Source organism: Canis lupus, chromosome 7 (genome assembly GCF_003254725.2).
Source record: "Canis lupus dingo isolate Sandy chromosome 7, ASM325472v2, whole genome shotgun sequence".
NCBI lineage: Eukaryota > Metazoa > Chordata > Mammalia > Carnivora > Canidae > Canis > Canis lupus.
This window is the reverse complement of record NC_064249.1, coordinates 42,628,030-42,651,749: the sequence shown is the minus strand read 5'-3', so window position 1 is coordinate 42,651,749 and position 23,720 is coordinate 42,628,030. Positions and strand designations below refer to the sequence as shown.

Genomic DNA, 23,720 nt, shown 5'->3' with positions numbered 1-23,720 from the left:
TTTACACTCTAAATATGGGCATTTCCTGGGCTCCTTCTTACACAGGCAGGGTAATAGCACTGATTCCATTAACCTATACTTAGAACGGATATGATCCAGTGATTGTCACTTTTAGAAATGAGAGTAAATCCTAAAAGAGAACCTGTTTATATGGGGTACTGAATCTTTAAGGCCTTATTTTGTAGCTCTAGAGCAGGATAATAGCATTTTATTGAGGTTTATTAGCATCTCTGGCCTTACACATACTGGGTTTCTTCATGCAGATTTGAAGAACCCAAATGATTCAACAGTGCACAGCCCCTTCACCAAACGCCAGGCTTTCACCCCATCTTCAACCATGATGGAGGTGTTCCTTCAGGAGAAGCCATCCGCAGTGGCTACCTCCACAGCTGCACCTCCACCCCCCTCTTCTCCTCTGCCAAGCAAATCCACCTCGGCCCCACAGATGTCTCCCGGGTCTTCAGACAACCAGTCCTCCAGTCCACAGCCGGCTCAGCAAAAATTGAAACAGCAGAAGAAAAAGGCCTCCTTGACTTCAAAGGTATTTGAATTTTTGAGATGGGTGTCATCTGAGGGCAAAAGGGATGCGGGATTAGAGAATTGAGAGTCTAAGGGGATAGGCTGTGGATCCCTGGGTGACTCAGCGATTTAGCGCCTGCCTTCAGCCCAGGGAGTGATCCTGGAGTCCTGGGATCGAGTCCCATATCCGACTCCTGCATGGAGCCTGCTTTTCCCTCTGCCTGTGTTCTCTGCCTCTCTCTCTCTCTCTCTCTCTCTCTCTCTCTCTCTCATATGAATAAATAAACATTAAAAAAAAAGGGGAGGGGGGATCCCTGGGTGGCGCAGCGGTTTGGCGCCTGCCTTTGGCCCAGGGCGCGATCCTGGAGACCCGGGATTGAATCCCACGTCGGGCTCCCGGTTCATGGAGCCTGCTTCTCCCTCTGCCTGTGTCTCTGCCTCTCTCTCTCTCTGTGTGACTATCATAAATAAATTAATTAAAAAAAAAGGGGGGGGGGAGTCTGCATATTTGAAGGAGAAATTTTTTTTTTTATTAGTCCTATAGTAAGGTTGTAATAAAACCATTACTTTTACTTTACAGATTCCTGCTCTGGCTGTGGAAATGCCTGGCTCAGCAGATATCTCAGGGCTAAACCTGCAGTTTGGGGCATTGCAGTTTGGGTCAGAGCCTGTCCTTTCTGATTATGAGTCCACCCCCACCACGAGCGCCTCTTCAAGCCAGGCTCCAAGTAGCCTCTATACCAGCACGGCCAGGTAGAAGAAACATCAATTTTAAGAGTTTAGTTCTTGAGCTTCTACTACTTTTTCTGAGTCTCTTGCTGATTCCTATAACTCTGAAGAGGCCCAGCCTCTGACTGAGCGAAGGAAAAGTAGCCCGATTGTATTTTGTGAAGCATTTCGAAATAAACAGATGGAAATACACCACTAGGGTACTTCTGGAGTGTCCATGCCCAGTTCTGAAGAGGCATGTGTAGCACCTTTAACGGGAGGACCTTGGCATCTGGCTAATGATGCTTTTGGCACATTTGGTCCTTTGGTGTGGGCTTTATGCCAATGAAGGGTGTGACTGGCCTACTAGGGAATATATAGTATTGATATAGCATATAAGTTAAAGGAAACCTTTCCTGCCTTCTCTGATAACTTTTAGGGGAGGGCCAACATAAGCAATAGAAAATCCTGGAGGAATTTCTGGGACTAGGCTGTTTTCCTCAGTACTTTGAATTTAAAAATACAGGTATTAAGCCCTAGCGAATCATAACTGCCATTAATGCATGTGAATATTTTAAAAGTTCTTCTCAGGGGAGTTCTACTTGATATCTAATAGGGGTATTGAGAGAGCCGGGGTCTCAGAATTCCTTAAAATGAATATGAGTAAAAGGTAACTTTTCCTGTGCTTAGGGTTCACGTTAGGATATATCAAAGGAAAAAAAAAAAGGATATATCAAAGGAGTCAGAGTAGTCCTTTCTACTTTGGCCTCTTTTTCTTACGGGTGTAAGAATGTAGGTGAACTGTTTTAGGTTAGACCCCTGACTCTGTAGGATGTGGAATACCTATGGTTGTCAGGAGAAAATCGTTTATTTGTTGCTAGAAGTTTTCTTTCTGAATGTAATGGAATTACTATTATAGAAGATCTCCGCCATTTCCTTGTTACCAGTGGGTCTGTTCTGCTTCATTTCTCTGAGACTTTCCTTCTGCATTCCCCACAGTGAATCTTCATCCACAATCTCATCTAACCAGAGTCAGGAATCCGGTTATCAGAGCGGTCCAATTCAGTCGACAACCTATACCTCCCAAAATAATGCTCAGGGTCCTCTGTATGAACAGAGGTCCACACAGACTCGGCGATACCCCAGCTCGATCTCCTCATCACCCCAAAAGGACCTGACTCAGGCAAAGGTAGTGGGTTTACAAGTCCCTGGGTGCTAGTTAGGACAGTATTGGGCAAAGACTCTTCAGTGTCTCTCTCTTCTTGACAAATGGTGCTGGGATATCTCAGAAGTGCTGACTGAGAAGCTGAAACCACATTTCTGTGATTGGTGAAATTAAAAAGTTCTTTTCAGCAAACCTAGAGATTCAGAGCCAGAAAACCATTCTCTTTGCAGTAAAGATTCCTTCTCTATGGTAGAATCAGTGTCAAATAATTGTTTACTTTTTTGAGACGATCTGAGTGCTAGACCCCTGGGTGTCTATCAGTAGATACCTTGCTGACCCAGCAAGGGGACAGCATGTCCCAGGGTGCTGTGGAGGGACAGTCATGTGCAGCCAGAAACTGGCTGGTTTGGCTGAACTGACATACTTCCTGTCCTCCCCCAGGGCCCTGGACTTAGGCCTTCCCTGTGTCTCCTCTGGGTTTGTGACCTCTTGAGCAGTTTAGGGGTTGTCTTTGCTGCCATGGGTCACAAAGGATTGGTGTACCTTGTTTTCGTTCCCATTTTAAATTCTTGTAGTTTTGTTTGCTAGTCTTTGTTCTGTTAATTCTTTAGTTAGCTTGCAGATTTATTAATGGAAATTGAGCTGAGTCAGTGTTAACTTGACCTGTTTACTTGAGTTTGTCTCTTCCTTACTCCTCTGTTTTTTGTCCCAGAATGGCTTCAGCTCTGTGCAGGCCACGCAGTTACAGACCACGCAATCTGTTGAAGGTGAGTGTTCTCTAGACATTTGCCTCTACATTCTAGTATTTTTCTTCCTCTCTTAGTATTTTTGCTTTTCTTAGATTATAGTGAGAAGAGCCTGGCTCTTCTGGTTATACTTTTCATTTGGTTCTGCTTTGCTATTTAATAGCAAACAAACCTAAGTTTTTCTGTGTTTTAGAACAATGATAACACCCTTGGCTCCTTTGTTGGGTAAATGAGATCAGTGCTCTGAAATGCTTGGAATTTAGAAAAAAAAAAAAAAAAAAAGAAAGAAAGAAAGGAAAGAGAGAGAGAGAGAAAGAAAGAAAGGAAGAAAGGAAGAAAGAAAAGAAAGAAAAGAAAAAGGAGAGAGTCAACCTAAACACATACGGTCCATTATTAAATAACTCAACACTTTTAGCTTGGGGACAGCCTAGGACTCCCATGAACAGGAGTTATCTCTTCACTTCTCATAGACACTCCTCTTCCTCTGATGAGGTGAATTATTTATGCTTTATTTCTAGGTGCTACAGGCCCTGCAGTGAAATCTGACTCACCTTCTGCTCCTGGCATCCCCCCTCTCAGTGAAACCGTGTCTGCAGCTTCCTTACTGACAACAGCCGGTCAACATTCATCATCGTTGGGTGGCTTGAGCCACGGTGAGGAGAGTCCAAATACTACCACCACACAACACAGCAGGTGATTTGGGTTACGGCTGGACGCTGGGGTTGGGAAGGGTGGTATTGGCTCCCTGCCTCGGTCCTGCCCTTGCTGCCTGGTGGGGGCCACATTAGTGAGGTGGACGACTTGAAAGCTGTGGGAAGCAGAAGCAGAGGAGGCCTGTCCTCCTTTCTCAGCAGCCACTCTCGTTCTGTCTGCTGCCCACCTTTGGCTGGCCACAGTGCTACCCACGATCTCAGGCTTCTTTGGTCCCTTATTCTGCCTTATCTCCTCGTCTGTGTTCCTGACAGAAGCTCCCAGTCAAATAATCATAGCACTGTGGCTGATGGCAACCTCTTCTTTGCAGCACATTATCCACACAGCAGAATACCCTTTCGTCATCCACATCTTCGGGGCGCACTTCTACATCCACTCTTTTGGTAAGTGTGATGCTGCAAAAGAGAACATGTGGTTTTCTTGCACTTAGAACTCTCCAATTCTAAGACTTCTGAAGAAATGATTCTTGGAAATCTCTTCACGAGGTGGCAAAATGATCATTGATCTCAGGTTGCGGGAATGGAATAAAAGGATGTTGGGAGGCAGGAGAATCAAGAAATACTAGAGAGCTGTGAGCCAGTTCTCCACACCCTGGATGTGACTCTTGAGTCTTTATGTGACTTTTTCTTTGCTATTCTTCTCAACACTGAAGTGGGTAGGGCTTTGTGTGCTCTGGTAAATGCTGTAGGGACGCCCCTTTCTCACTGCTACAGCATTCTCATTCCTTGGTCTGAGTATGCTGAACATGGCTACTAAAAGTCATGTGTGAGTCTGAGCATCCTTTGAAAGTGCAGGCCAGATGAAAGCTTTTGACCAAATAATTAATTTCGCTATTGTGATTTGGAACAACCATTTGTGGAATTAGGCTGAGATGGTAAGGAAGACTCATTCTGGGCAAAGGTGTCTGGTTTGCCAGAAACCAAGGGGAAGATAGTGCTGAGGCTTCCTGAAAAGTCTTTTTCCTTAAATATAAATATTCTCCTTGATGAGTCTTGGGGAATGGGTAGCTGGAGGATAATTTGTAATTTCTTCTAATTCCTTTGGCAGAGGGCACCCTGTACTCTGCCTCAGCTTTTTAAATTGGAAAGCTGATACGCTCTCACCAACAGAAGGGAGTGTGCATCTCTTCTGACCTGTTTTGCTAATCACTGTTTCCTCCTCCTGTCTTCCACTGCTCCCCCTTTTTAAGCACACAAGCGTGGACAGTGAGGCGAACCTCCATTCTTCCTCCAGCACTTTTTCCACCACATCCAGCACGGTTTCTGCGCCTCCCCCAGTGGTCAGTGTCTCTTCCAGTCTCAACAGCGGCAGCAGCTTGGGCCTCAGCCTCAGCAGCAATTCCACTGTAACAGCCTCGACTCGGAGCTCAGTTGCTACAACTTCAGGTAGAAGGTGGATGGCATTCGTCTGGGACAGAGGAGAGAAGTAATTGTGTGACAGGATACAAATGTGGTTTCTCTTTTAGGAAAAGCTCCTCCCAACCTCCCTCCTGGGGTCCCGCCATTGTTGCCTAATCCGTACATTATGGCTCCTGGGCTGTTACATGCCTATCCGGTAAGTGAGACGATGTACCTTCTCCAGAAGGTGAAGGTGGGTGGCCACTCTAGAGAGGAAGGACTAAACAAAAGCCATTTCTTCTATTTGTATTTTCTGTGAGTGAAACACAGATTCTGGGCCTCTGAAGCCAAAGGCCAGATTGCCCACCTGGAATCCCTTTTTGTTTTCTCGGAGAATATTTTCTCTGGTTGGATTGATTCCCTGTCTTGGAGGGTCTGTGCTGGCTTTGACTAGTCAGAGCAGAGTTCCCTGACCTGATATCTGGGACTATCTAAGAGGGGCCGATGGACAGTGGTAGCTGTTTGCCCTGGGGCATCTTCCGTCAAATCCGTGGATTCAGTGTCTATTAAGATGAAGCGTATTTATTTGAAATGTTTAAAAAGATATCTGTTCTTGCTCCTCAGTGTAGGTGAATGTCATACAGAGGAAACATCCATTTTACATGTTTTTTAACAATAAACATAACTTAGTAGCTATATGTTACAGAAAATGAGTAAAATGTGAATTCTTTCTGAAAGAGATAATTTTAAGTATTTATTCATTCATGAGAGACATATACAGAGAGGCAGAGACACAGAGGGAGAAGCAGGCTCCCCACAAGGAGCCTGATGTGGGACTTGATCCTGGATCCCAGGATAATGCCCTGAGCTGAAGGCAGACATTCCACCACTGAGCCACCCAGGCATCCCAGGGAAAGCCTTAGGACCTTTTCCCAAATCACTTAATCTCTTTGTATTTCACTTCTTTCCTCTTAAACGAAACTGAAAGAAGTAATCTATATCCTATTCTTCCTAAAAATGACTTAGCTCTGGGTGCCTGGGTGGCTCAGTGGTTGAGCCTGTGGGGAGCCTGCTTCTCCCTCTGCCTTTGTCTCTGCCTCTCTCTGTCTCTCTCATGACTAAATAAAATATTAAAAAAAAAAAAAAAAGAATGGCTTAGCTTGTCTCTTAGCACTTGGTTTGCTCCTATGGTAACCAGTTCCTATTAATATTGTTACGTGTTTGTATTTTCTAGCCACAAGTATATGGTTATGATGACTTACAGATGCTTCAGACAAGGTTTCCCTTGGTGAGTATGTGATGTAGAGCTTAAGAAAAGAAAGTGATTTTCACCTTACTGTTGAGAGGATTATTGTAGGTGTTCAGTTGATAACTCACAGGCTTAGCTCTCCCCAGCCTGTACCCTCCATGTGCAAACTTTGGTTCAAGATCTCTTAGAATACAGGGACTTGGGAAGTGGTTTTAACAGAAGATAACTTTCCTTTTTTTAATTGGTTGTGACTTCCTCGAAGTAAACAAGTTTTAAGCTAAGGTATAGCTCAGAGTTCTCTGGAGCTCTCTGGATGCTTTTTATGTATCAGGCCCTTTGAATTACAGAAAGACTAGTTATTTTTCAGTAGTAGATTCTTAGGGATAGTACCTAAAGATTTGAGAATATTTTTGGTTCTGTTGGACTTGATGTATTTCCTGGTGAGCATACCCGTAGACCTCGTCTGACTGTGCTTGTGGCCAGGCGAGGGGGACAGTGTATGCAAGAGTAACTTGGAGTTTGTGCCAGGTCTAGCCAGCTAAATCAGTAGCTGGATAAATTGCAGCACTCCCAACATTCTGCCTCTTAACCCTGTGCTGTTACTCATGCTGGGGAGTGGCATTGAGTGTCTGCTCTTTGATTTCTCTCTTCTAGGATTACTACAGCATCCCATTTCCCACGCCCACCACTCCACTGACTGGGAGGGATGGTAGCCTGGCCAGCAACCCTTACTCTGGTATGGTTGGGATGGAGCCGAATGAAGGGAGAATGTGTTGGGATTGGTGAATAGCAAGAAAGGACCCATTTCTCACTTTAAGACCTTTGGCAGAAGGTATAGAGCAGATGTGATGAATCAGGGTGGGTAGATTTGCAATGCTGCTGAAGATTGAGATTTCCTTCTCTTCCTGCTTTGTCGCCTCCCTGAAGTTCCGAAGTAATACCTTGACTTAGTTTTCTCTGCCATTCTCCAGTTTTTTCCAGGAAGTACAGTGCTTGAACTGGCCTTCCTTTGCCCCTCTTTGCTCCTCTTCCCTGCTCACAGTGGTAGTCTCGTTGCCTTGCTAAGCCATGATCCTTTTTATGCCTGACAGGTTGTCCTCTTTGACCTATCGTTTTCCCTGTTACTATTCTGAGTCCAGCAAAGAGTGTTCTTTGAGGGGAAGCAGGGGAAGGTGGGAAGGGTGGGGGATGAAGGATAGGAATGGATAGGGAAATCATGCAGGAGCTTTGATCTGGGGGCCTGTCTCCCACAGGACGGTACAGGCATCCGACATTTGGCTCAACTTTGCACTGTGCTGTGTGCTCAGTGGTGCCACATGTTGCTGCAAGGAAACGTAATTCAAAGAGTCTTGGATCAGGGTCTTCTGGAATCTTGTGAAGCCAAGAGAAGGAAATTTGCTTTAGGGTCAGGGGTGAAGGAAGTAGCAGGTACATTTAGCTTCTTCTGTCATAGGTGACCTCACAAAGTTTGGCCGTGGGGATGCCTCCTCCCCGGCCCCGGCCACAACCTTGGCCCAACCCCAACAGAACCAGACGCAGACTCACCACACCACACAGCAGACATTCCTGAACCCGGCGCTGCCTCCTGGCTACAGTTATACCAGCCTGCCATACTACACAGGGGTTCCGGGCCTCCCCAGCACCTTCCAGTATGGGCCTGCTGTGTTCCCTGTGAGTACCTGGCCTTGGCCTTTCCTTGTGGCCATGAAGAGTCCCAGCTTCCCAGACACTGTCCTAGCTGCCTTCAAGGCTATATGACTTTTTAATAATGGATGAGGAGAAGTAGAAATAGTTCCCCCTTTGGCCTGTTTCTGGCCTGGGGATGGGAGGGGGGCTGGAATTGGTGGTATTGGGATAGAGGTTACCTGTTCTCCGTTCTCTAAAGAGGGGATGTGACACCATACAGATGTGTCCCCTGGACTGCCCTTCTTCCCTGCTGCCACTCGCCCCTTTCTCTTCCTTCAGGCAACCATTTTGTGACTTCACTGGTAGATTTTATAAAGCTCCATAGGGAGCTCTATAAAGCTTATTTCACTAAGCAGACTGATCAGCCTGCCTCAGGATGGTAGCTGTCTGAATGCCTGATTCCTGGAGTAGGACAGGTCGGGGGAAAGGCTCACTGTCACCGTGTCACCTCACTCCTGGCCCTTTTGCTCTCTAGGTGGCTCCTACCTCTTCCAAGCAGCATGGTGTGAATGTCAGCGTGAATGCATCGGCCACCCCTTTCCAACAGCCAAGTGGATATGGGTCTCATGGATACAACACTGGTAAGCTTACCTTGACCTGGGCTGTCCATAATGGTTATAGGATGTGACTGAAGGAGTTTTAGGGAGGAAGATGTGCTGCTTGAGAAAACAGGGTTGGTGAAGTGTGCCACTAGCAGCTCCATGTAAGATTTTTCATGTTTGGCTGATATGGGTGTCTATCTGAGCAGCACCAGCGGAGATGCTTAACGTTAAAACACATGTCCAGCACTCATGATGGGAATGCCCTGGGGCATGTGTTGGCTGTTAGAATATGTTGGCTGACCTAAACGTTGGGCGGGAAGCAGAGCCAAGGGCCCCAGTATTTCATGGAGATGTCAGTGGAGGTACGTGTTAGGATGTTTGGTAGTGGTAGTACAGAAGCAGAGGTGCTTCCTGAATAGCAGAGTTGGGTGGGTTTGGCATACACTCCTTTTCTCATGCAACCCCTTTCCGTTCCCTATTTGGGAGATCTAGGATGTGCAGAGAAAAGCATGGGTTGTGAATGGTCAACACAGGGAGAGCTGGACCTTAGAATCCCTTGTTTGTATGGTTGGTTTCTTGGCAAGGTCTGTTTGCACATTTGATGGCAGGAGGAAAATGCAGAAATCCTCTCAATGGGCACTGACCGGAAAGATACCCAGTCTGTCCCCTGCTCCTATACCTGACACCTGCACTCCGCTTCTGGAGGACAGGGACTAAGGAGTCGTTTTTGAATAAAACCGTGCCATCTACTTTTGTCCATGATTTGTAGACAAATATGGGGAAGAGGTTGTTGGAGTTGCAGAGAGTTGGGGTTGGGGGTTTTTCAAAATTCTAAGCTCACTTACGTGTTCATGGTGATTTGGATGGAGCTGCATCTGTGTTCTTACCCCTGTGTGGGCTCCAGGTGGGTCAGTTGCCCAAGGTTTTCCCTAATTGGGGAACTGAGCTGAGCACGGAGGGCAGTAGGCCTGGGAACTAACCTAACCGCGAGGTGGAGCTGTGAGCTGTGTCGGAGCACTCTGGGTGAGTCTGGATTTAACCTGGAGAAATCCTGGCCTGCCTCACTCCTTGGAGCTGCTTCTCTCACTGAGCAAGATGCACCCTAATCCTTGGTGGGGAGGATTATAAGCTCTCTGGACTTGGAATGGCCCCATTCTCAGAACATTAGATTTAAGGTTTAGTTGGACCAGATTCAAGAATTTTAAGAGGTAGGTGATTGATAACATAAGAGAGTGGCAAACCTCATTCTGGAAATCTTAGTTTCTTATCTCCCTTAAGATTTCAGAAATCTACTGTAACAGTTTTTTGAGCACCCCCAGTTCCCAACCCCACAGAGGGCTCTTGTCATCCCATTCCGCATCAACCTCTAAATTCATTTATTTTTATGTATTTGATTCCTTTTAGGAAGAAAATATCCACCCCCTTACAAGCATTTCTGGACGGCAGAGAGCTAATTTGGCCCAAGGCTGGGGGCTATGTTTTGTGTGTGTGTATAAATTTGCACTGAAGTCTTGTTTCAGAAACCAGACCACTGAGGAGAGCCTGCTGAGCTGAGGCCATGGCCTGCGTGGCTTGGGGAAATGAGTTGGTGGATACCTTCTGGGCTTTGAACTTGCCCTTCCCCCATTTCCCTCTCCCCCATGTGTCTGACCCTGTCTTACCCATTTCGAGTTCAAGCGGTGCAGCACCTCCGAAGCATCAATGCACACACCTGCTGTTGCTTTTGATTCTGGAAGGCATGTAGTTTCAACTTGTAACAAAATATTTGTAGTCTTCAATAAACTGTGGTATTTCTTTAGCTAACTCTGGCGTTCTTTCCGTGCATGTCTTTCTGGACACTAGGAGCCAATGTTGTGCTGTGGATGAAAGGGGGGGCGGGGGGGGCTTTTCAATCAAATCCCAGCATAGCCAAAGAACTATTAACTTCTCGTCATGGTGATTTTATGAAGGGGGGCGAGGGGCAGCAGCCTGTTTCCAACCCTTTGATTGATCAGTAAAGAAAGCTATTTGTAGAAAATCCCTGATTCTCCCTGCTTATTACAGCTCTTCACTTTTCCACTCAGCTCTTTCCCTGGTCTCTGACGTGAGCAGAGGGAAAGGACAGAAACCGCTTGGAGTGTCCTGTCATGGTGAAAGGCAGAAGAGGTGGTTTTCAGAGCTGGTTTAGGGAAGTGGCTTCCAAGGGCCTTGGCCAGGTGGCTGGTTGAGATCTGATGAAGTCTTTAGTGACCAGCTAGTTGATGACTCAGGCTGTGTACACTGTGCTAGCCTGCAACATCGTTCTTATTCTTTATCCCTTGGTAGGCTTTTCAGGGATTGTGGAGTACTCGTGGTTTTGCACTTGTGGGTGTAGCTAAGGATGCGTGGGAGACGTTTGCTTAGACGACTCCTTGACTATGGAAATTCTTATCCTCACTCAGTCTAATTACTAGTACACCTCACCCCTTTGTTGACAGTTACCTTGTAGGCTGAGAACACCACCCTTTGTTCATTGGAAACCCAGATACCCCATTCCCCTAGAGGCTGCCATGCTGGGAGACGTTAGTTCTCGTTTCTCCTCCACTGTCCACATCATGTCAGTGTGGTCTTCACTGCTTGGGAGTGGGGGATAGATGAGATGTTGACTGTTGGAAGGAAAGCTCTAGTCTGATGAGCTTTCTCATAACTGGTGAAGGGTAAGTGGGGAAGCTGACAGCTATTCCATTAGTGCTCACACTCAGGCTGTTAGGGCTGCTACACTGTCGTCTCATCCTGCATCTCTAGTCCCTTTAACCACCCAGACTACAGCCTCAGGCCTAGAAGCTGGATGTTAACTAGTCCAGACTCTGGAAAGAATGAAACCGGGGTGGGGGGCACTCCAGAACTAAACTCCTCCCTGCTACCCAGCTCTAGAAACCAGTAGGCCTTTTCTCCCATCCAGTGTGGTGGGGTGACCCTGGGTGTCTGCAGGGTGTTTGAACTTTTGTGTCTTTGATTTCCTTCAAAAACGTTATTTGTATCCTGTCTGTACTGCCTCACTCTCAGCCCTTCCACACAGACCTTCCCAGTGGCCTAGTCTTTTCCATAAATGAACTGTTCTTAATGCCTATCACCCATTAAGAGGGAAGGGGAAGATCTACCCCATCGGTCCCTGGGTCGACCCCTTTTATTTCAGGGCCTTTGAAGTGATGGGGCCGTATTTCTCAGGCTGTTTCCATAGTTCTGTTCTTTTTCTTGGCTCCTCCACCAAACCATCTAGACTTGTGCTATGAAAGAAAGATCCTGCAGCGGCTATCCAAAGGGGGCTTAACTTTTTGAAGGCTGCCTTTGTCCTAGGCATTGGGGGGATTGGGGTTCTGGAGTTTGAAGGGGGAACTGCTATTGAGTTATGGGGGAATTTGTGATTTGGTCAGTTTATAGACAGTGCTTCTAAAATACTCTTCCATCAAAGTGCCCCTCCCAGCCGGAGAGAAGGATCAAGGACACAGGCTGAAATGCAGTTTTTCTGGTTTCATTTTATCTCCTGTGATGAGACTGAATGTTTCCTTAAAAGTGTGCTTTAAATTCCAAATTAAATGGAGTTATTTTTCCTCAAATCTTGGCATAAAATCTCTCTAGTAAGATGCTGGATTATTTTATCTGATTACTTTTTCCTGTCTCCCTGACCCATGGCCCCATACCTGAGAGTAGTTATATGTATTTCAGTTTAGGGAGTAGAAATTAAAATGAGGAATGGTACTGCTTTAGTTTCCTTTAGGTGGTGGTAGTGGTAGGAGGGAGTTCACCAGGAAATGTGCAGGTTGGTGGGAGTATGGATCAGAGCCCGTGTCTAATGGAGAAGCTCAAGTTGTAAACAACGAGGATGTCAGGTTTTGTGTTCCACATAGACTGTAGGAGATAGCCTACCCCCACTGCCTTCCTAACCCCCTCCCTTCCCCATGCTTAGGCTTAAATTAGTTAGCTGGAAGTGCACCTTTGCATCAGCTCGTTAAGTCAGAAGTACATAGCCGAGAAGAGCCAAGACTGGAGCAGCCGGGCCAGGGAAGCTGAGACTCCCAAGAACAGACCACGCTCTTGGGGCTGGACTGGATTGCTCCTTGAGCACTTTTCTTATGCTGTGAAAGCACAGATCCTGAGCCCAAAGGTCTCTTCTGAACAGGAAGAGCCCAGATTACCTATCTTAGGAGCAGGACTGGGTGGAGTCTGGGTGGGTTGATTTGAAATGGACATTAAAATTTTATTACATTTCTTTTCAGCTTTGGCACAAAAGTGTTTTGAAAACTATATGCTAGTGAGATTTGGCTATATCCACTTGCCCCACAAAAAGTAGCTCAGCTCACTTTCTCACATACATTCTCAGTACATAACCTGGAAAGGACAAGAGATTTGGGTCATGAGCTCTCATCTCTCTCGGTGCTGACCTGAGCTGGAAAAACAGACCAGAGTCCCCTTGCAGTGTGGTAACTAGAAAGGCCGCACACGCCATCTCCTTGTCTAGAGAGGGGCCAGCAGCGAGCCCAGCTAATCCTCCTGTCTGTTTCCTCCTCCCCCAGGTGTATCAGTCACCTCCAGTAACACGGGCGTGCCAGATATCTCGGGTTCTGTGTACTCCAAAACCCAGGTAGGTGCCTAGAAGTGGAAAGAGATGGGCATAGAGGAGGTGGTGTTGCAGTGACAGAAGTCCAGTGAACAAGCACGACCCCAAGAGGTGTAGGAAACCTGTCCTCGAAGATGAGTGGTCTCTAGATTTCAGTTTCTCAAAGAACTTTAAATTTAGCTCTCTGAGAAAGGCAAGAGAAGTGTGCCAGGAAGGTAAGGCGTGGCAGGTGGCTGTGATGTGTCTTGAGACTTACTGTGGCAACTGTCCTTTCTTTCCATACCACCAGCCTTTTTGCAACTTTCCAAGAGAATGGAATGAAGGGAAACTAGTTCCGTTCTTTGTAAAAACAAAAGGTGGGAACGGAAGAGTGCATCTGAACTATTAAGCCTGATACATGCAGTGTTCGGAGTTATGGTGGAGCACTTGGTGACCGAGACCTTTGCCACCAGGATGCCCGAGCTGCACGGTGGGGGTGGTTTGTGATGGTAGAGTCCCAGAGCACGCTCACAGCTGTCCTCTCCTGCTGTGCTGACAGCTGGGAGTCAGCACCCCTGGGTTATGTGTGAGCAAAGATCAGAATGAGTGAGTACTTCTCTCAGGATCCCACAGCCCTTGGAGAACAGAGCAGACCCGCTCACGTGCCTTTAGTGCTGCTGTTCTGCTGCATACTGCTCTTGGGGGGTGGGGGACTTGGGCTCTGAAACTCCAGGGCTTGGTTTGCTGACCCCTTTTACTGTCTCTCCCCATCCCTCTGGATAGCAGTCCTTTGAGAAACAAGGTTTTCATTCCGGTACTCCTGCTGCCTCCTTCAACTTGCCTTCAGCCCTAGGAAGTGGGGGGCCCATCAATCCGGCCACAGCTGCTGCCTACCCACCTGCCCCCTTTATGCACATTCTGACCCCCCATCAGCAGCCGCACTCCCAGATCCTCCACCATCACCTGCAGCAGGATGGCCAGGTAATAGCCCTCCCCCTCTCCTCTCCCTTCCTCTTCCTTCCTGTCCCCTACAACTGCCTCCCTTTCCTTCTCTTACCCTTCCTCACAACCACCTTCACCTACCCCTCCCAGCGCCAGCCATGGGCACACAGCACATACACACACAAGTGCACATAACACCAGCTGCCGGCAGAGGAGATGTCAGAGAAGGGGCCAGGCTGAAATTTCCTTTGGGGCCTTTCTCTTCTGCCTCCTATAACACAGCTGCCTCATCCCATCAGACCTGGGTCACGCCTCCCCTCCAACCTCTCCCAGCCTCCCCCATTCCCTGACATTGTAGCTTTCCCTTCTAATGGTGGAGTTCTATTGTCAAAGTTTGTCCCTTTATTTTCCATATATCCTGGTTCTGCCTCAGCTACCATATTTGCAGATGATTCTCTGTTGCCAGCGCCAGCAGGAGGAGCAGGTAATGAAACTGAATGATGATGTGCTTGAACCCACTCCTTTCCAGCCCCCATTTCACCTCCACAGCGTCAGGGAACTTGGAAAGGCTGCACGGTCACAGATCAGGACACACAAACACAGACACCTCGCTGAGCTCTCTGGCCTCCCATTCCTCTCTTGTCCTCCCTCCCCAGCGCCCTCTTTCTTTCTGCCCTTCCCTGACTCTGGAAGCACTTGGTTACTGGAATGGAAAGGATTCTTGGGGCAGCCTCTGGAGCCTGGGGCCTCAGACTGTCTCTCCTACCTCACCTGCAGTGGGCTCTCAGCTGTGCTCTGTGGTAGGGGTGGGGAGCTTGGGGTGGTACAAGTGACCTCTCCTCCATCACAGGTGGCTGAGGAGCTGGGATAAGACAGCTTTCCAAATTGAGGTATTCATGGGATTGATGAAAATGAAATCTCCGTGTGATCACTCCTCTCCAAGAGGCTGTGATTCTCTCTAGAGAGAGAGAGCCTTTTCTCAGAGCAGTGTAGGTGGGAGTGGAGGGAGAAAGTGGAATTGAAAGTGGGGAGAACTCATTCACTGTCTTGTCTCCAAAAGGTATTCTGCCGTCTTTATGTTGTTCCCCTGTTCAAAGCTTGAAAATGCTCTCTTCCATGTCACAGGTCCTCTAGCACCTATAGAAACCAAATTTTCTGTGGTGGGGAAGTAAACTTCAGAGTCATTTCTAAGCAAGGGGAGTGGGAGAGCAAGACAGTTTCCAGAGCTCTACCTGCAGATGTCACAGATTTGTCCCACTAACCAGACACCTTTTTCCTCCTCCTCATCATCCCATTCCCTGCAGACGGGCAGCGGGCAACGTAGCCAGACCAGCTCCATCCCGCAGAAGCCCCAGACCAACAAGTCTGCCTACAACAGCTACAGCTGGGGGGCTAACTGAGGCCTGACCCCCCTCCTGCCCGGCAACCACGGAAACGGCATCAGAGAGAGAGGAAGGGGGGGTTCCGCTGCCCCTACCTCCAGTGTCCCACCCTATGCCTCAGCTTCATGTCTGTCCCGTCCCCATACCACCCCTACTCTGTTGTATGTATTATAGGATTTGTATTTTCTCCTTTTTTTTCCCCCTTTCCTCTCCTCCTCCCCCCTTGCATTCAAGATTATGAAACTTTGCTGTGGGCCCCGCCTTCCTTCTCCTCCTGTTCACCCTGGTGGTGTATAGGTGAGGTGGGGCAGGGGGACCCCCAAATATATATCAGCCCAACAGCCCTACGTCTCCTCCTTTATTATTAGGAAACAAAACAACAACAAAATGGCGTCATGAATATGAACAGCATTGTCAGATGAATTAGTTGAAGTGTTTTTTTTTTGTACTGTGTCCTCGAATTTAATGGATTAATGTGTCTTGTATATATAAAAAGAAAACCTCTACCTTCAGCCTCTGCCCGTTCTTGCTCATTCTAAGACAGTCTGGTCAGCCAGCTCGGTGAATGAATATTCCGTTCCAGCTGGGCCCCTGGCAGGCTCTGGAGGCCCCAGAATAAAGAGAGCTTCTGCCTTCACCTGCCCTGCTGGGATTCCCTCTCCTCCTTCCCCAGGGGCTTCACAGCCTAGAAGGAGCTGCTGCAAATTTTCATTTCCTCCAGAAGCTGCTTCCTCTGCAGATTTCAGGCTGTGACAGGAATGGACAGCAGACACAGGGTAGAAAGCTGGAGAGTGGGTTTGGGGAGCGGTCGTGTACTGTAGATGGTCCAGGACAATGGTGGGGGGGCATGCAGTTCCTGCTTCTTGAGTGCTGCCGGCCCCTTGAAAAGGAGGGGTCAGGAGACCAGGGCCGGGGTGCAGGGAGGGTGGGGGCGCAGGAAAGGAAAGGCTTGAAAGTCAGGGGGCAGGCAGAGGGTTACTTACAGCTCCAAACTCCTCCCCCGGCAAAGCTTACGGGATTTCCCCGGCTCTCTTGCCAAGCCTGTGCCTGCAGGCTGCAGAGCCTGCCTAGGGCAGCTAGTATCGGTCACGGTCACCGCATGCCCGTTGGCCGGGGAGCGCCAAGTCCGAGCATCCCCAACCGACCCGTGGATTCAAACGCCGAGCCTGGAGCACCTGCCGCACCGGCTCGCTGGGCGGAGGCTGCCCCCTGGCGGCGGCGGCCGGTCCCGGGCAGGAAGGCGGCTTAGGGTTCCGGGCCCTCGCCCGCTCCCTTCGCGGGCAGGGGGTGCGGCTCGGGACCGGGCGGCGCCCCGCGCCGCCTGCGCCGAGCAGACGGTCGTGTTACGACAGCGTGCCGCGCCGCCTGCCTGCTTTCCGGCAGGCGGCCCGACGCTGCTCTCAACTTCCGGCGGCGGAGTGCAGCTGCGGCCAGGTGCGAATGGGCCTCGGTGGGGTCTGCAGGTTCGAGTCCCAAAACGGGGATGAGCTTCTTTGATCTCTTTCGGGGCTTTTTCGGCCTTTCTGGACCTCGGAGGTTAGAGTGGGTCGGGGTCGGACGAGGGTGGGGTCTCCTGAGGGGAGCTTGATCTCTGACACCCAGTTCTTGGGAAGCCGTCCTCTTCGTCACTCCTTCACCAGCTGCGGAGAGGACAGAAGTCAGCACACTGCGCACTCGCCCCGCGGCGGTCACCTGGGCGGCCGCTGAGAGGAGGACTAACCGCAGTTTAAGCCTTTCTCCAGTCTGGGGTGATGCAACAGGGGCCTGGGCGGGAGAAACAGTGGGGGCCGGGCGGGGGTGGGGCGCGGGGGGCGGGGGCACGGCCTGCCCGCGAGGTGAGGACCGACCCTGACACAGACGGAACCCCGACGGCGCCCCGCCAGCCTCACTCCCGCACCTCGGTGCGCAGACCTCTGCCCTTGGCTCCTCGGCCACCCGGAGCTGATTGTGCGGCCGAAGGTGTGGCTGAGATTCTGGTGCTCAATCTACCTTCACTCCCAGCCACAGAGATCCCTTTTTTGGAGGGATGACTCGAGATGAAGATGAGGACGATGAGGAAGAGGAGGAAGAAGCAGCCCCGTGGAGCCATGGGAGCTCGAGGTCTGAGGGTCCCCAGACCCCGGAGGAATTTGGCTTTGGCTTCACCTTCACTCCAGGAGGGATGCGTTTCCATGATAACTTCGGCTTTGATGACCTGATTCGTGATTTTAATAACATCTTCAGCGAGATGGAGGCCTGGACCTTGCCTTCCCGGCCTTCTGGTGTGTGGCTGCCCCTGGAGCACCTCTGGTTTCTCCTGGGTTAGTGGGTGAAGCCAGGAGCCTGAAGAGAGTAGTGGGGGTGGGAAGTGTGAGAAGAATGATAATATCAAGGCTGTGAGGAGCCCAGGTCCTCTCCCCCCCCCAGCATCCATCTGCCCCCTTTTCCCAGAACTTCCAGGTCCTGGTCCTGAATCAGAGACACCTGGTGAGAGACGACGGGAGGGACAGACACTTCGGGACTCAATGCTTAAGTATCCAGATAGTCACCAGCCCAGGATCTTTGGGGGGGTCTTGGAGAGTGATACAAGAAGTGAATCCTCCAAACCAGCACCAGACTGGGGCTCCCAGAGACCTTTTGGTCTGGTGAGTGCTTCTGGGCCCCAAGTGAGAGCCTGCAGGAGGTAACTAATAAAGCACAGACTGGAGCTTGTCAGAATCTAGCAAAGTTGGGTTGGGATCCTAGGTTCTCCACTGTCTAGTGTATTTATCTGTTTTCTCTATTAAGCTCCTTGTAGGATTGGGCGGAGGGGGCGCATGAGGGTGGGAGTTCAGCTTTTTTCTCTATTTTTTTTTATGACTTTTTAAAAAAAGGTTTATTTTATTTATTTATTCCTGAGAGAGAGATAGAGGCAGAGACACAGGCAGACGGAGAAGAAGGCTCCATGCAGGGAGCCCGATGCGGGACTTGATCCTGGATCTCCAGGATCACGCCCCGGGCTGAAGGCGGCGCTAAACCGCTGAGCCACCCGGGCTGCCATATAACTTTTTTTAAAGATTTTATTCATTTATTCATGAGAGACAGAGAGAGAGAAGCAGAGACACAGGCAGAGGGAGAAGCAGGCTCCATGCAGGGACGTGATCCCAGAGTCCTGAGATCCAGCCCCACATTGGGCTCCCTGCTCTGTGGGGAGTCTGTTTCTCCCTTTCCCTCAGCCCCTCCTGTACTCCCTGTCTCTCTCAAATGCGTAAAACCTTAAAAAAAAATCACCAGTCTGTATGATTCTGGGACAAGACGGATTGTTGGATAGGATAGAGTGTCAGTTGAGGAGAGCCTTTTGGTGGAAAGATAGATTGAACGGGTAGGACAGAGAAAGGGGTGAGTAAATAAAGCTATCCTGAGTGGAATCCTCTGTCCCAGGGGAAAAGTAGTTACGGAACTTAGGAATATTTTGGATTCTGTGACCTCTCAAGTTTCAGATTGAAAGGTATCATTTCACCTATTTTGCCTTCTACAGTTTGATGATATGTGGCCTGTGACCCCCCGTTCTAGAGCCAGAGAAGACAATGGTGAGTCTGGAGGGAGGGGACATTTAACGTACCCTTTGTTCTCTCTCCCTTACATTTCTTCTTGTCACACTTGGCCCCTTCTTTTCCTTTGGACTTTTGATTTCGTGTTTCCTCTCTGCCCTTCTAGATCTTGATTCGCAGGTTTCCCAGGAAGGCCTCGGCCCAGTTCTGCAGCCCCAGCCCAAATCCTATTTCAAGAGTGTCACGGTGACTAAGATCACTAAGCCAGATGGGGTGAGTTGGAAGAGGAGTAAAGGGAAATGTGGCCAGAGGATGCCATGGAAGAGCAATCTATATAAAGAAACCAGTGAGCTCACTTCTATTGATCTTAGAGATATGGTTGGGGTCTCTCCTTGTAGACAGTAGAGGAGCGCCGGACTGTGGTGGATAGTGAGGGCCGGACAGAGACCACAGTAACCCATCAAGAAGCAGATGGCAGTCCTAGAGATGGTAAGTAAAGTTTGTGAATCAAAAAGGTCCATCTCTTATTTCCTTGGGCAAAAAACACACATACTTTTTCAGCCTTTGATATTCTTCTCCTTGTCCACTGCCCATTCTTTTTCATTTAGTGTGTCTGTATGTATCACTTTCTCCTTAGATCCAGAATCACCAACACCTCCAGCCCTGGATGATGCCTATTCCATCCTGGATTTATTTCTAGGACGTTGGTTCCGGTCCCGGTAGCCTTGTTAACCCTCAGAGGCCTTCAGATCCTTTCCACCCTTCGCTCACTGTCAGTGGGCTTAGCTTCTCCTGCCACCTCAGGGTCTTGGGTGTATGGAACAGTGAGTTGGGGGTATGTCAGTATGTGACTCACCTAAACTGACCAATAAAACCTTTATTTATGCTAACTCCTTGGTCTTAGTTTTGTCTAGGCTGTTCTTCCCCCCCCCCCCTTTTTTTTAAAGGCCTCCCAAGCTCTCTCCAGTCGGCGGGACCCGCCTGCTGCGCGGGGTGAGTGGAGGCTCTTCTACTTTGTAGTACCATCCAGGGCTTCCCAGATTATTTTGGCCCACAGTATTCTTACTTCTTAATTTTTTGTTCTGCTTCCCAACCCTGATTTGATAATCAGGTTAATTTGGTCAGGATAATCAGGATAATTTGGTCAGGTACTGGTAGAAAATGAGTATTCTTATGGAGGAGATACCTAGAGACAATTCCAGGAAAATTTACACAGGGATGCATTAGAGTCTAACAAGCGGAAGTGTGTGTGGAAATGTAGGGACACCTGCTTCCCCAGGTGTGGGATCACTATGATCGGACATTTCACGAGGTAATTTGATGAAATACATTGGCAAATATTTTTTCCTTTAGTGGGTATGTATTCCCCCCCCCGCCCCGCCCCATGTATGTTGGAGAAAATATAACTAGGACAAACGTTGCTAGATTTTTTTTTTCTCATTAAAGAAATTCTTAAGAGCACCTAGGTGGCTCAGTCGGTTGAGCATCCAACTTTTGGTTTCAGCTCAGGTCATGATCTCAGTCATGAGACTGAGCCCTGCATCAGGCTCCATGCTGAGCTCGAGTCTGCTTGTCCATCTCCTTCCCACTCTTTTTTTTTCCTTCCCACTCTTTCCCCACTCTACCCCCCTGCTCAGTCTCTCTCTCTCTTTCTCAAATAATAAACCTTTAAACAAAAACAAAACTTTAGCACTGTGGTTTATAGTGGCAGATCTTAAACATTTGTTTACCTCTGTTTTCTTGAAATTTCACTAAAATGACAATAAAGGGATTTTTCTAAGGAAGCAAATCATAAGAACAAAGAGATATAATCATGAAATTTTGTCTTTTCTCTTTATTATATCTTTATGTGAACAGAAGTTGATTTATTACCCAAGAAGTTGTTTATATTTCTCTTTATAGTTAGTGCTCTTTATATCTTAGGAATATCCCCAACCCAAGGTTAAAAAAATATTTCTTTATCCTCTACAAGTTTTATTAGTTCTGCTTTTTATATTTAGGTTTTTATTTATTTATTATTTTAAAAAGATTTTATGTATTTATTCATGAAAGACAGGCTCCCTGTGGGGAGCCCAATGCAGGATTTGATGCCAGGACTCTGGGATCATGCCCTGAGCTGGAGGCAGATGCTCAACCACTGAGCCACCCAGGTATCCCTACATTTAAGTTTTTAAATCCATCAAGAATTTATCTTCCTATGGGGTATGAACCACAGAACCAGGATGCCTCGGCAGCTCAGCAATTGAGTGTCTGCCTTTGGCTCAGGGCATGATCCCAGGGTCCTGGGATTGAGTCCCATATTGAGCTCCCTGCATGGAGCCTGCTTCTCCCTCTGCCTATGTCTCTGCCTGTTTCTCTCTGTGTCTCATGAATAAATAAATGGAATCTAAAAAAAAAAAAAAAAAAGAAACATGGGACCAACTTCATTTTATTCTATTTGGGAAAATACATATGCATATGTATGTACAGATATGAATATATTTTGTACACACACAAATACACATGGTTCCCTGTGCTGGGCCTTTCTGTCTGTCCTGTTAATCTATTTGTCTCTGTGCCTACTCACATTTTAAAATTGCAGACTTGTATTTAGTAGAACATGTCCTCTGACTTTTTTCTCCTTTTAGTATGTAAGGATACAATTTCTTAATTAATTAATTAATTAATTAATTAGAAAAAGCACACGTGGGCAGCCCCGGTGGCTTAGTGGTTTAGCGCCGCCTTCAGACCCGGGTTTGAGTCCCACGTCGGGCTCCCTGCATGGAGGCTGCTTCTCCATCTGCCTGTGTCTCTGCCTCTCTCTCTCTCTCTCTCTGTCTCTGTCTCTAATAGGTGAATAAAATCTTAAAAAAAAAAAAAAAAAAAGTTTGAAAAAGCACATGTATGAGTGGGGGCGGGGGGCAGAGGGAGAGAGAATCTCAACCAGACTCTGCTGAGCATAGAGCCCAGCTCTATCCCACAGCCCTGAGATCATGACCTGAGCCGAAGCCAAGAGTTGGATTCTGAACTCACTGAGCCACCCAGGCACCCTTACAATTGATTTTTCTTTTAGGATTTTATTTATTTATTCATGAGAGACACAAAGAGGCAGAGACACAGGCAGAGGGAGAAGCAGGCACCACGCAGGGAGCCCAATGCGGAACTCGATCCTGGGTCTCCAGGATTTTATGCCTTGGGCCAAAGGCGGTGCTAAACCGCTGGGCCACCGGGGTTGCCCACAATTGATTTTTCTAATCAGCTTTTCAGAGTACCACTTTAAACACATGGAGCTGGAGATGACCAGACATTTGTGGATAGCCTCCAGCATGAACAGTGGACTCAGACAAGAGAAGCGACTTGGGAGAAACATACCTGCAGAAAGATGATTTAGCAAGGGCACGTTTTAATGTCCTTAGAAATATAAGATGATACATCCATAAAGAAGGTATTCTTGCAAAAGAGGAATAAACAAAATAAGAATGAACTTTGAGGAGTTTAAAAAAATGTGATGGCAGAAATGAAAAACTGTAAAAAGATTTTATTTTATTTTAATTAAGAAAAAAATTTTTTTATTTATTCCTGAGATAGAGGCAGAGACACAGGCAGAGGGAGGAGCAGGCTCCATGTAGTGAGCCCGACGTGGGACTTGAACCTGGGTCTCCAGGATCAGGCCCTGGGCTGAAGGCAGCGCTAAACCGCTGAGCTACCAGGGCTGCCCTTATTTTAATTTTTTTTAAAGATTTTATTTTCTATTTTTTATTTTTTAATTTTATTTTAAAGATTTTACAGGGCTGCCCCTGTATAAAGATTTTAATGACAAAGGTGAGGAAATCTCTAGAAAGACCAAGTGATAGAGATAGAAAACAGGAAAAAAGTACACCTGAAACTAATAGAATGTTTACATGTTGACTATGTTTCATAAAAATTTTTTTAGAAAAGGAAAAAAAGAGGGGGACGCTTGGGTGGCTCAGCGATTGAGCGCTTCCCTTTGGCTCAGGGTGTAATACCAGGGTCCTGGGATTGAGTCCTGCATCAGGCTCCCCTGAGGGAGCCTGCTTCTCCCTCTGTGTCTCTCTCTGCACCTCTCTTTGTGTCTCTCGTGAATAAGTAAAATCTTAGAAAAAGAAAAAAACGATAAGAAAACTAACAATGGGGCAGCCCCAGTGGTGCAGCGGTTTGGCGCCGCCTGTAGCCTGGGGTGTGATCCTGGAGACCAGGGATCGAGGCCCGCGTCGGGCTCCCTGCATGGAGCCTGCTTCTCCCTTGCCTGTGTCTCTGCCTCTCTGTATGTCTATGAATAAATAAATAAAATCTTTAAAAAAAAAAAAAAAGAAAAACTAACAATGTAAACCATCAATGAAATAAACCAAGAAAATATCCCAGAAGTGGAGAGTTTTACTTCTTTTTAAAAATTTTTAAAGGCAGAGACACAGGCAGAGGGAGAAGCAGGCTCCATGCAGGGAGCCCGATGTGGGACTCCATCCCAGGTCTCCAGGATCAGGCCCTGGGCTGAAGGTGGCGCTAAACCACTGAGCCACCGGGGCTGCCCGAGAATTTTACTTCTAACCTGAAAGACCCGCTACATGCTAAATAGCAAGGAAAAAAATAAACCCACACTACTTCAGAACACTAGAGACAAAGGAAAATCAAAATGATTTGAGAGAAGGTTCAGAGGAATCGGGATTCAGGA

The 23,720-nt window shown here is 47.8% G+C and overlaps 2 protein-coding genes, 1 long non-coding RNA gene and 1 other non-coding gene across 35 annotated transcripts in view; 3 read left to right on the top strand and 1 right to left on the bottom strand.

Moving 5' to 3' along the window:
• The window catches only part of UBAP2L (ubiquitin associated protein 2 like), a 41,428-nt gene extending 25,374 nt beyond the window's left edge, over nucleotides 1-16,054 (top strand). For 11 of the 29 annotated variants that reach the window (XM_035719134.2, XM_035719133.2, XM_025428810.3 and 8 more), the window contains 16 exons: nucleotides 264-541; nucleotides 1,100-1,272; nucleotides 2,227-2,416; nucleotides 3,105-3,159; nucleotides 3,657-3,831; nucleotides 4,160-4,232; nucleotides 5,039-5,234; nucleotides 5,315-5,403; nucleotides 6,421-6,474; nucleotides 7,090-7,171; nucleotides 7,889-8,106; nucleotides 8,597-8,702; nucleotides 13,196-13,263; nucleotides 14,002-14,199; nucleotides 14,594-14,644; nucleotides 15,465-16,054. In XM_035719134.2, coding sequence (XP_035575027.1) covers nucleotides 264-541; nucleotides 1,100-1,272; nucleotides 2,227-2,416; nucleotides 3,105-3,159; nucleotides 3,657-3,831; nucleotides 4,160-4,232; nucleotides 5,039-5,234; nucleotides 5,315-5,403; nucleotides 6,421-6,474; nucleotides 7,090-7,171; nucleotides 7,889-8,106; nucleotides 8,597-8,702; nucleotides 13,196-13,263; nucleotides 14,002-14,199; nucleotides 14,594-14,644; nucleotides 15,465-15,560 — 2,102 coding nt within the window. In that variant the 3' untranslated portion in view covers nucleotides 15,561-16,054. Of the gene's footprint in view, nucleotides 1-263; nucleotides 542-1,099; nucleotides 1,273-2,226; nucleotides 2,417-3,104; nucleotides 3,160-3,656; nucleotides 3,832-4,159; nucleotides 4,233-5,038; nucleotides 5,235-5,314; nucleotides 5,404-6,420; nucleotides 6,475-7,089; nucleotides 7,172-7,888; nucleotides 8,107-8,596; nucleotides 8,703-10,067; nucleotides 10,467-13,195; nucleotides 13,264-14,001; nucleotides 14,200-14,593; nucleotides 14,645-15,464 lie in introns of those variants that run through there. The other 18 variants (XM_025428826.3, XM_025428823.3, XM_025428822.3 and 15 more) reach the window with 4 other exon arrangements.
• Nucleotides 202-16,827, bottom strand: LOC112647734 (uncharacterized). 2 transcript variants are annotated; one of them, XR_003128444.3, is made up of 5 exons: nucleotides 16,526-16,827; nucleotides 16,050-16,422; nucleotides 10,325-10,519; nucleotides 3,690-5,256; nucleotides 202-569 (listed from the first exon to the last, which is right to left on the bottom strand). It is a non-coding gene; the product is annotated as an uncharacterized LOC112647734 (long non-coding RNA). The 2 variants fall into 2 exon arrangements; XR_003128445.3 differs by having other exon boundaries at nucleotides 16,050-16,289.
• On the top strand, nucleotides 6,878-7,014 carry LOC112648985 (small nucleolar RNA SNORA58). The gene has a single exon (XR_003129420.1). It is a non-coding gene; the product is annotated as a small nucleolar RNA SNORA58 (small nucleolar RNA).
• Nucleotides 16,828-16,902: 75 nt separating the features above from the next.
• Nucleotides 16,903-19,941, top strand: HAX1 (HCLS1 associated protein X-1). Of its 3 annotated transcripts, none has more exons than XM_025428838.3 (7): nucleotides 16,903-17,078; nucleotides 17,544-17,803; nucleotides 17,973-18,166; nucleotides 19,039-19,090; nucleotides 19,218-19,324; nucleotides 19,450-19,540; nucleotides 19,689-19,941. In XM_025428838.3, the coding sequence occupies exons 1-7, from the start codon at nucleotides 17,026-17,028 to the stop codon at nucleotides 19,772-19,774; spliced, it is 843 nt and encodes a 280-aa protein (XP_025284623.1). In that variant the 5' UTR covers nucleotides 16,903-17,025; the 3' UTR covers nucleotides 19,775-19,941. The 3 variants fall into 3 exon arrangements, with proteins under 3 accessions (XP_025284623.1, XP_025284622.1, XP_025284627.1); XM_025428837.2 differs by having other exon boundaries at nucleotides 16,919-17,078; nucleotides 17,544-17,842; XM_025428842.3 differs by lacking the exon at nucleotides 16,903-17,078 and adding an exon at nucleotides 17,141-17,290 and having other exon boundaries at nucleotides 17,544-17,842.
• Nucleotides 19,942-23,720: the final 3,779 nt, after the last annotated feature.

Excerpts from the sequence above, each read along its gene's own strand:
- HAX1 (XM_025428837.2), top strand. The coding sequence starts at position 17,026 with ATGAGCTTCTTTGATCTCTTTCGGGGCTTTTTCGGCCTTTCTGGACCT. Across the intron at positions 18,167-19,038 it reads CCCAGAGACCTTTTGGTCTG|TTTGATGATATGTGGCCTGT; the intron begins GTGAGTGCTTCT and ends TGCCTTCTACAG. Across the intron at positions 19,325-19,449 it reads AGATCACTAAGCCAGATGGG|ACAGTAGAGGAGCGCCGGAC; the intron begins GTGAGTTGGAAG and ends CTCTCCTTGTAG.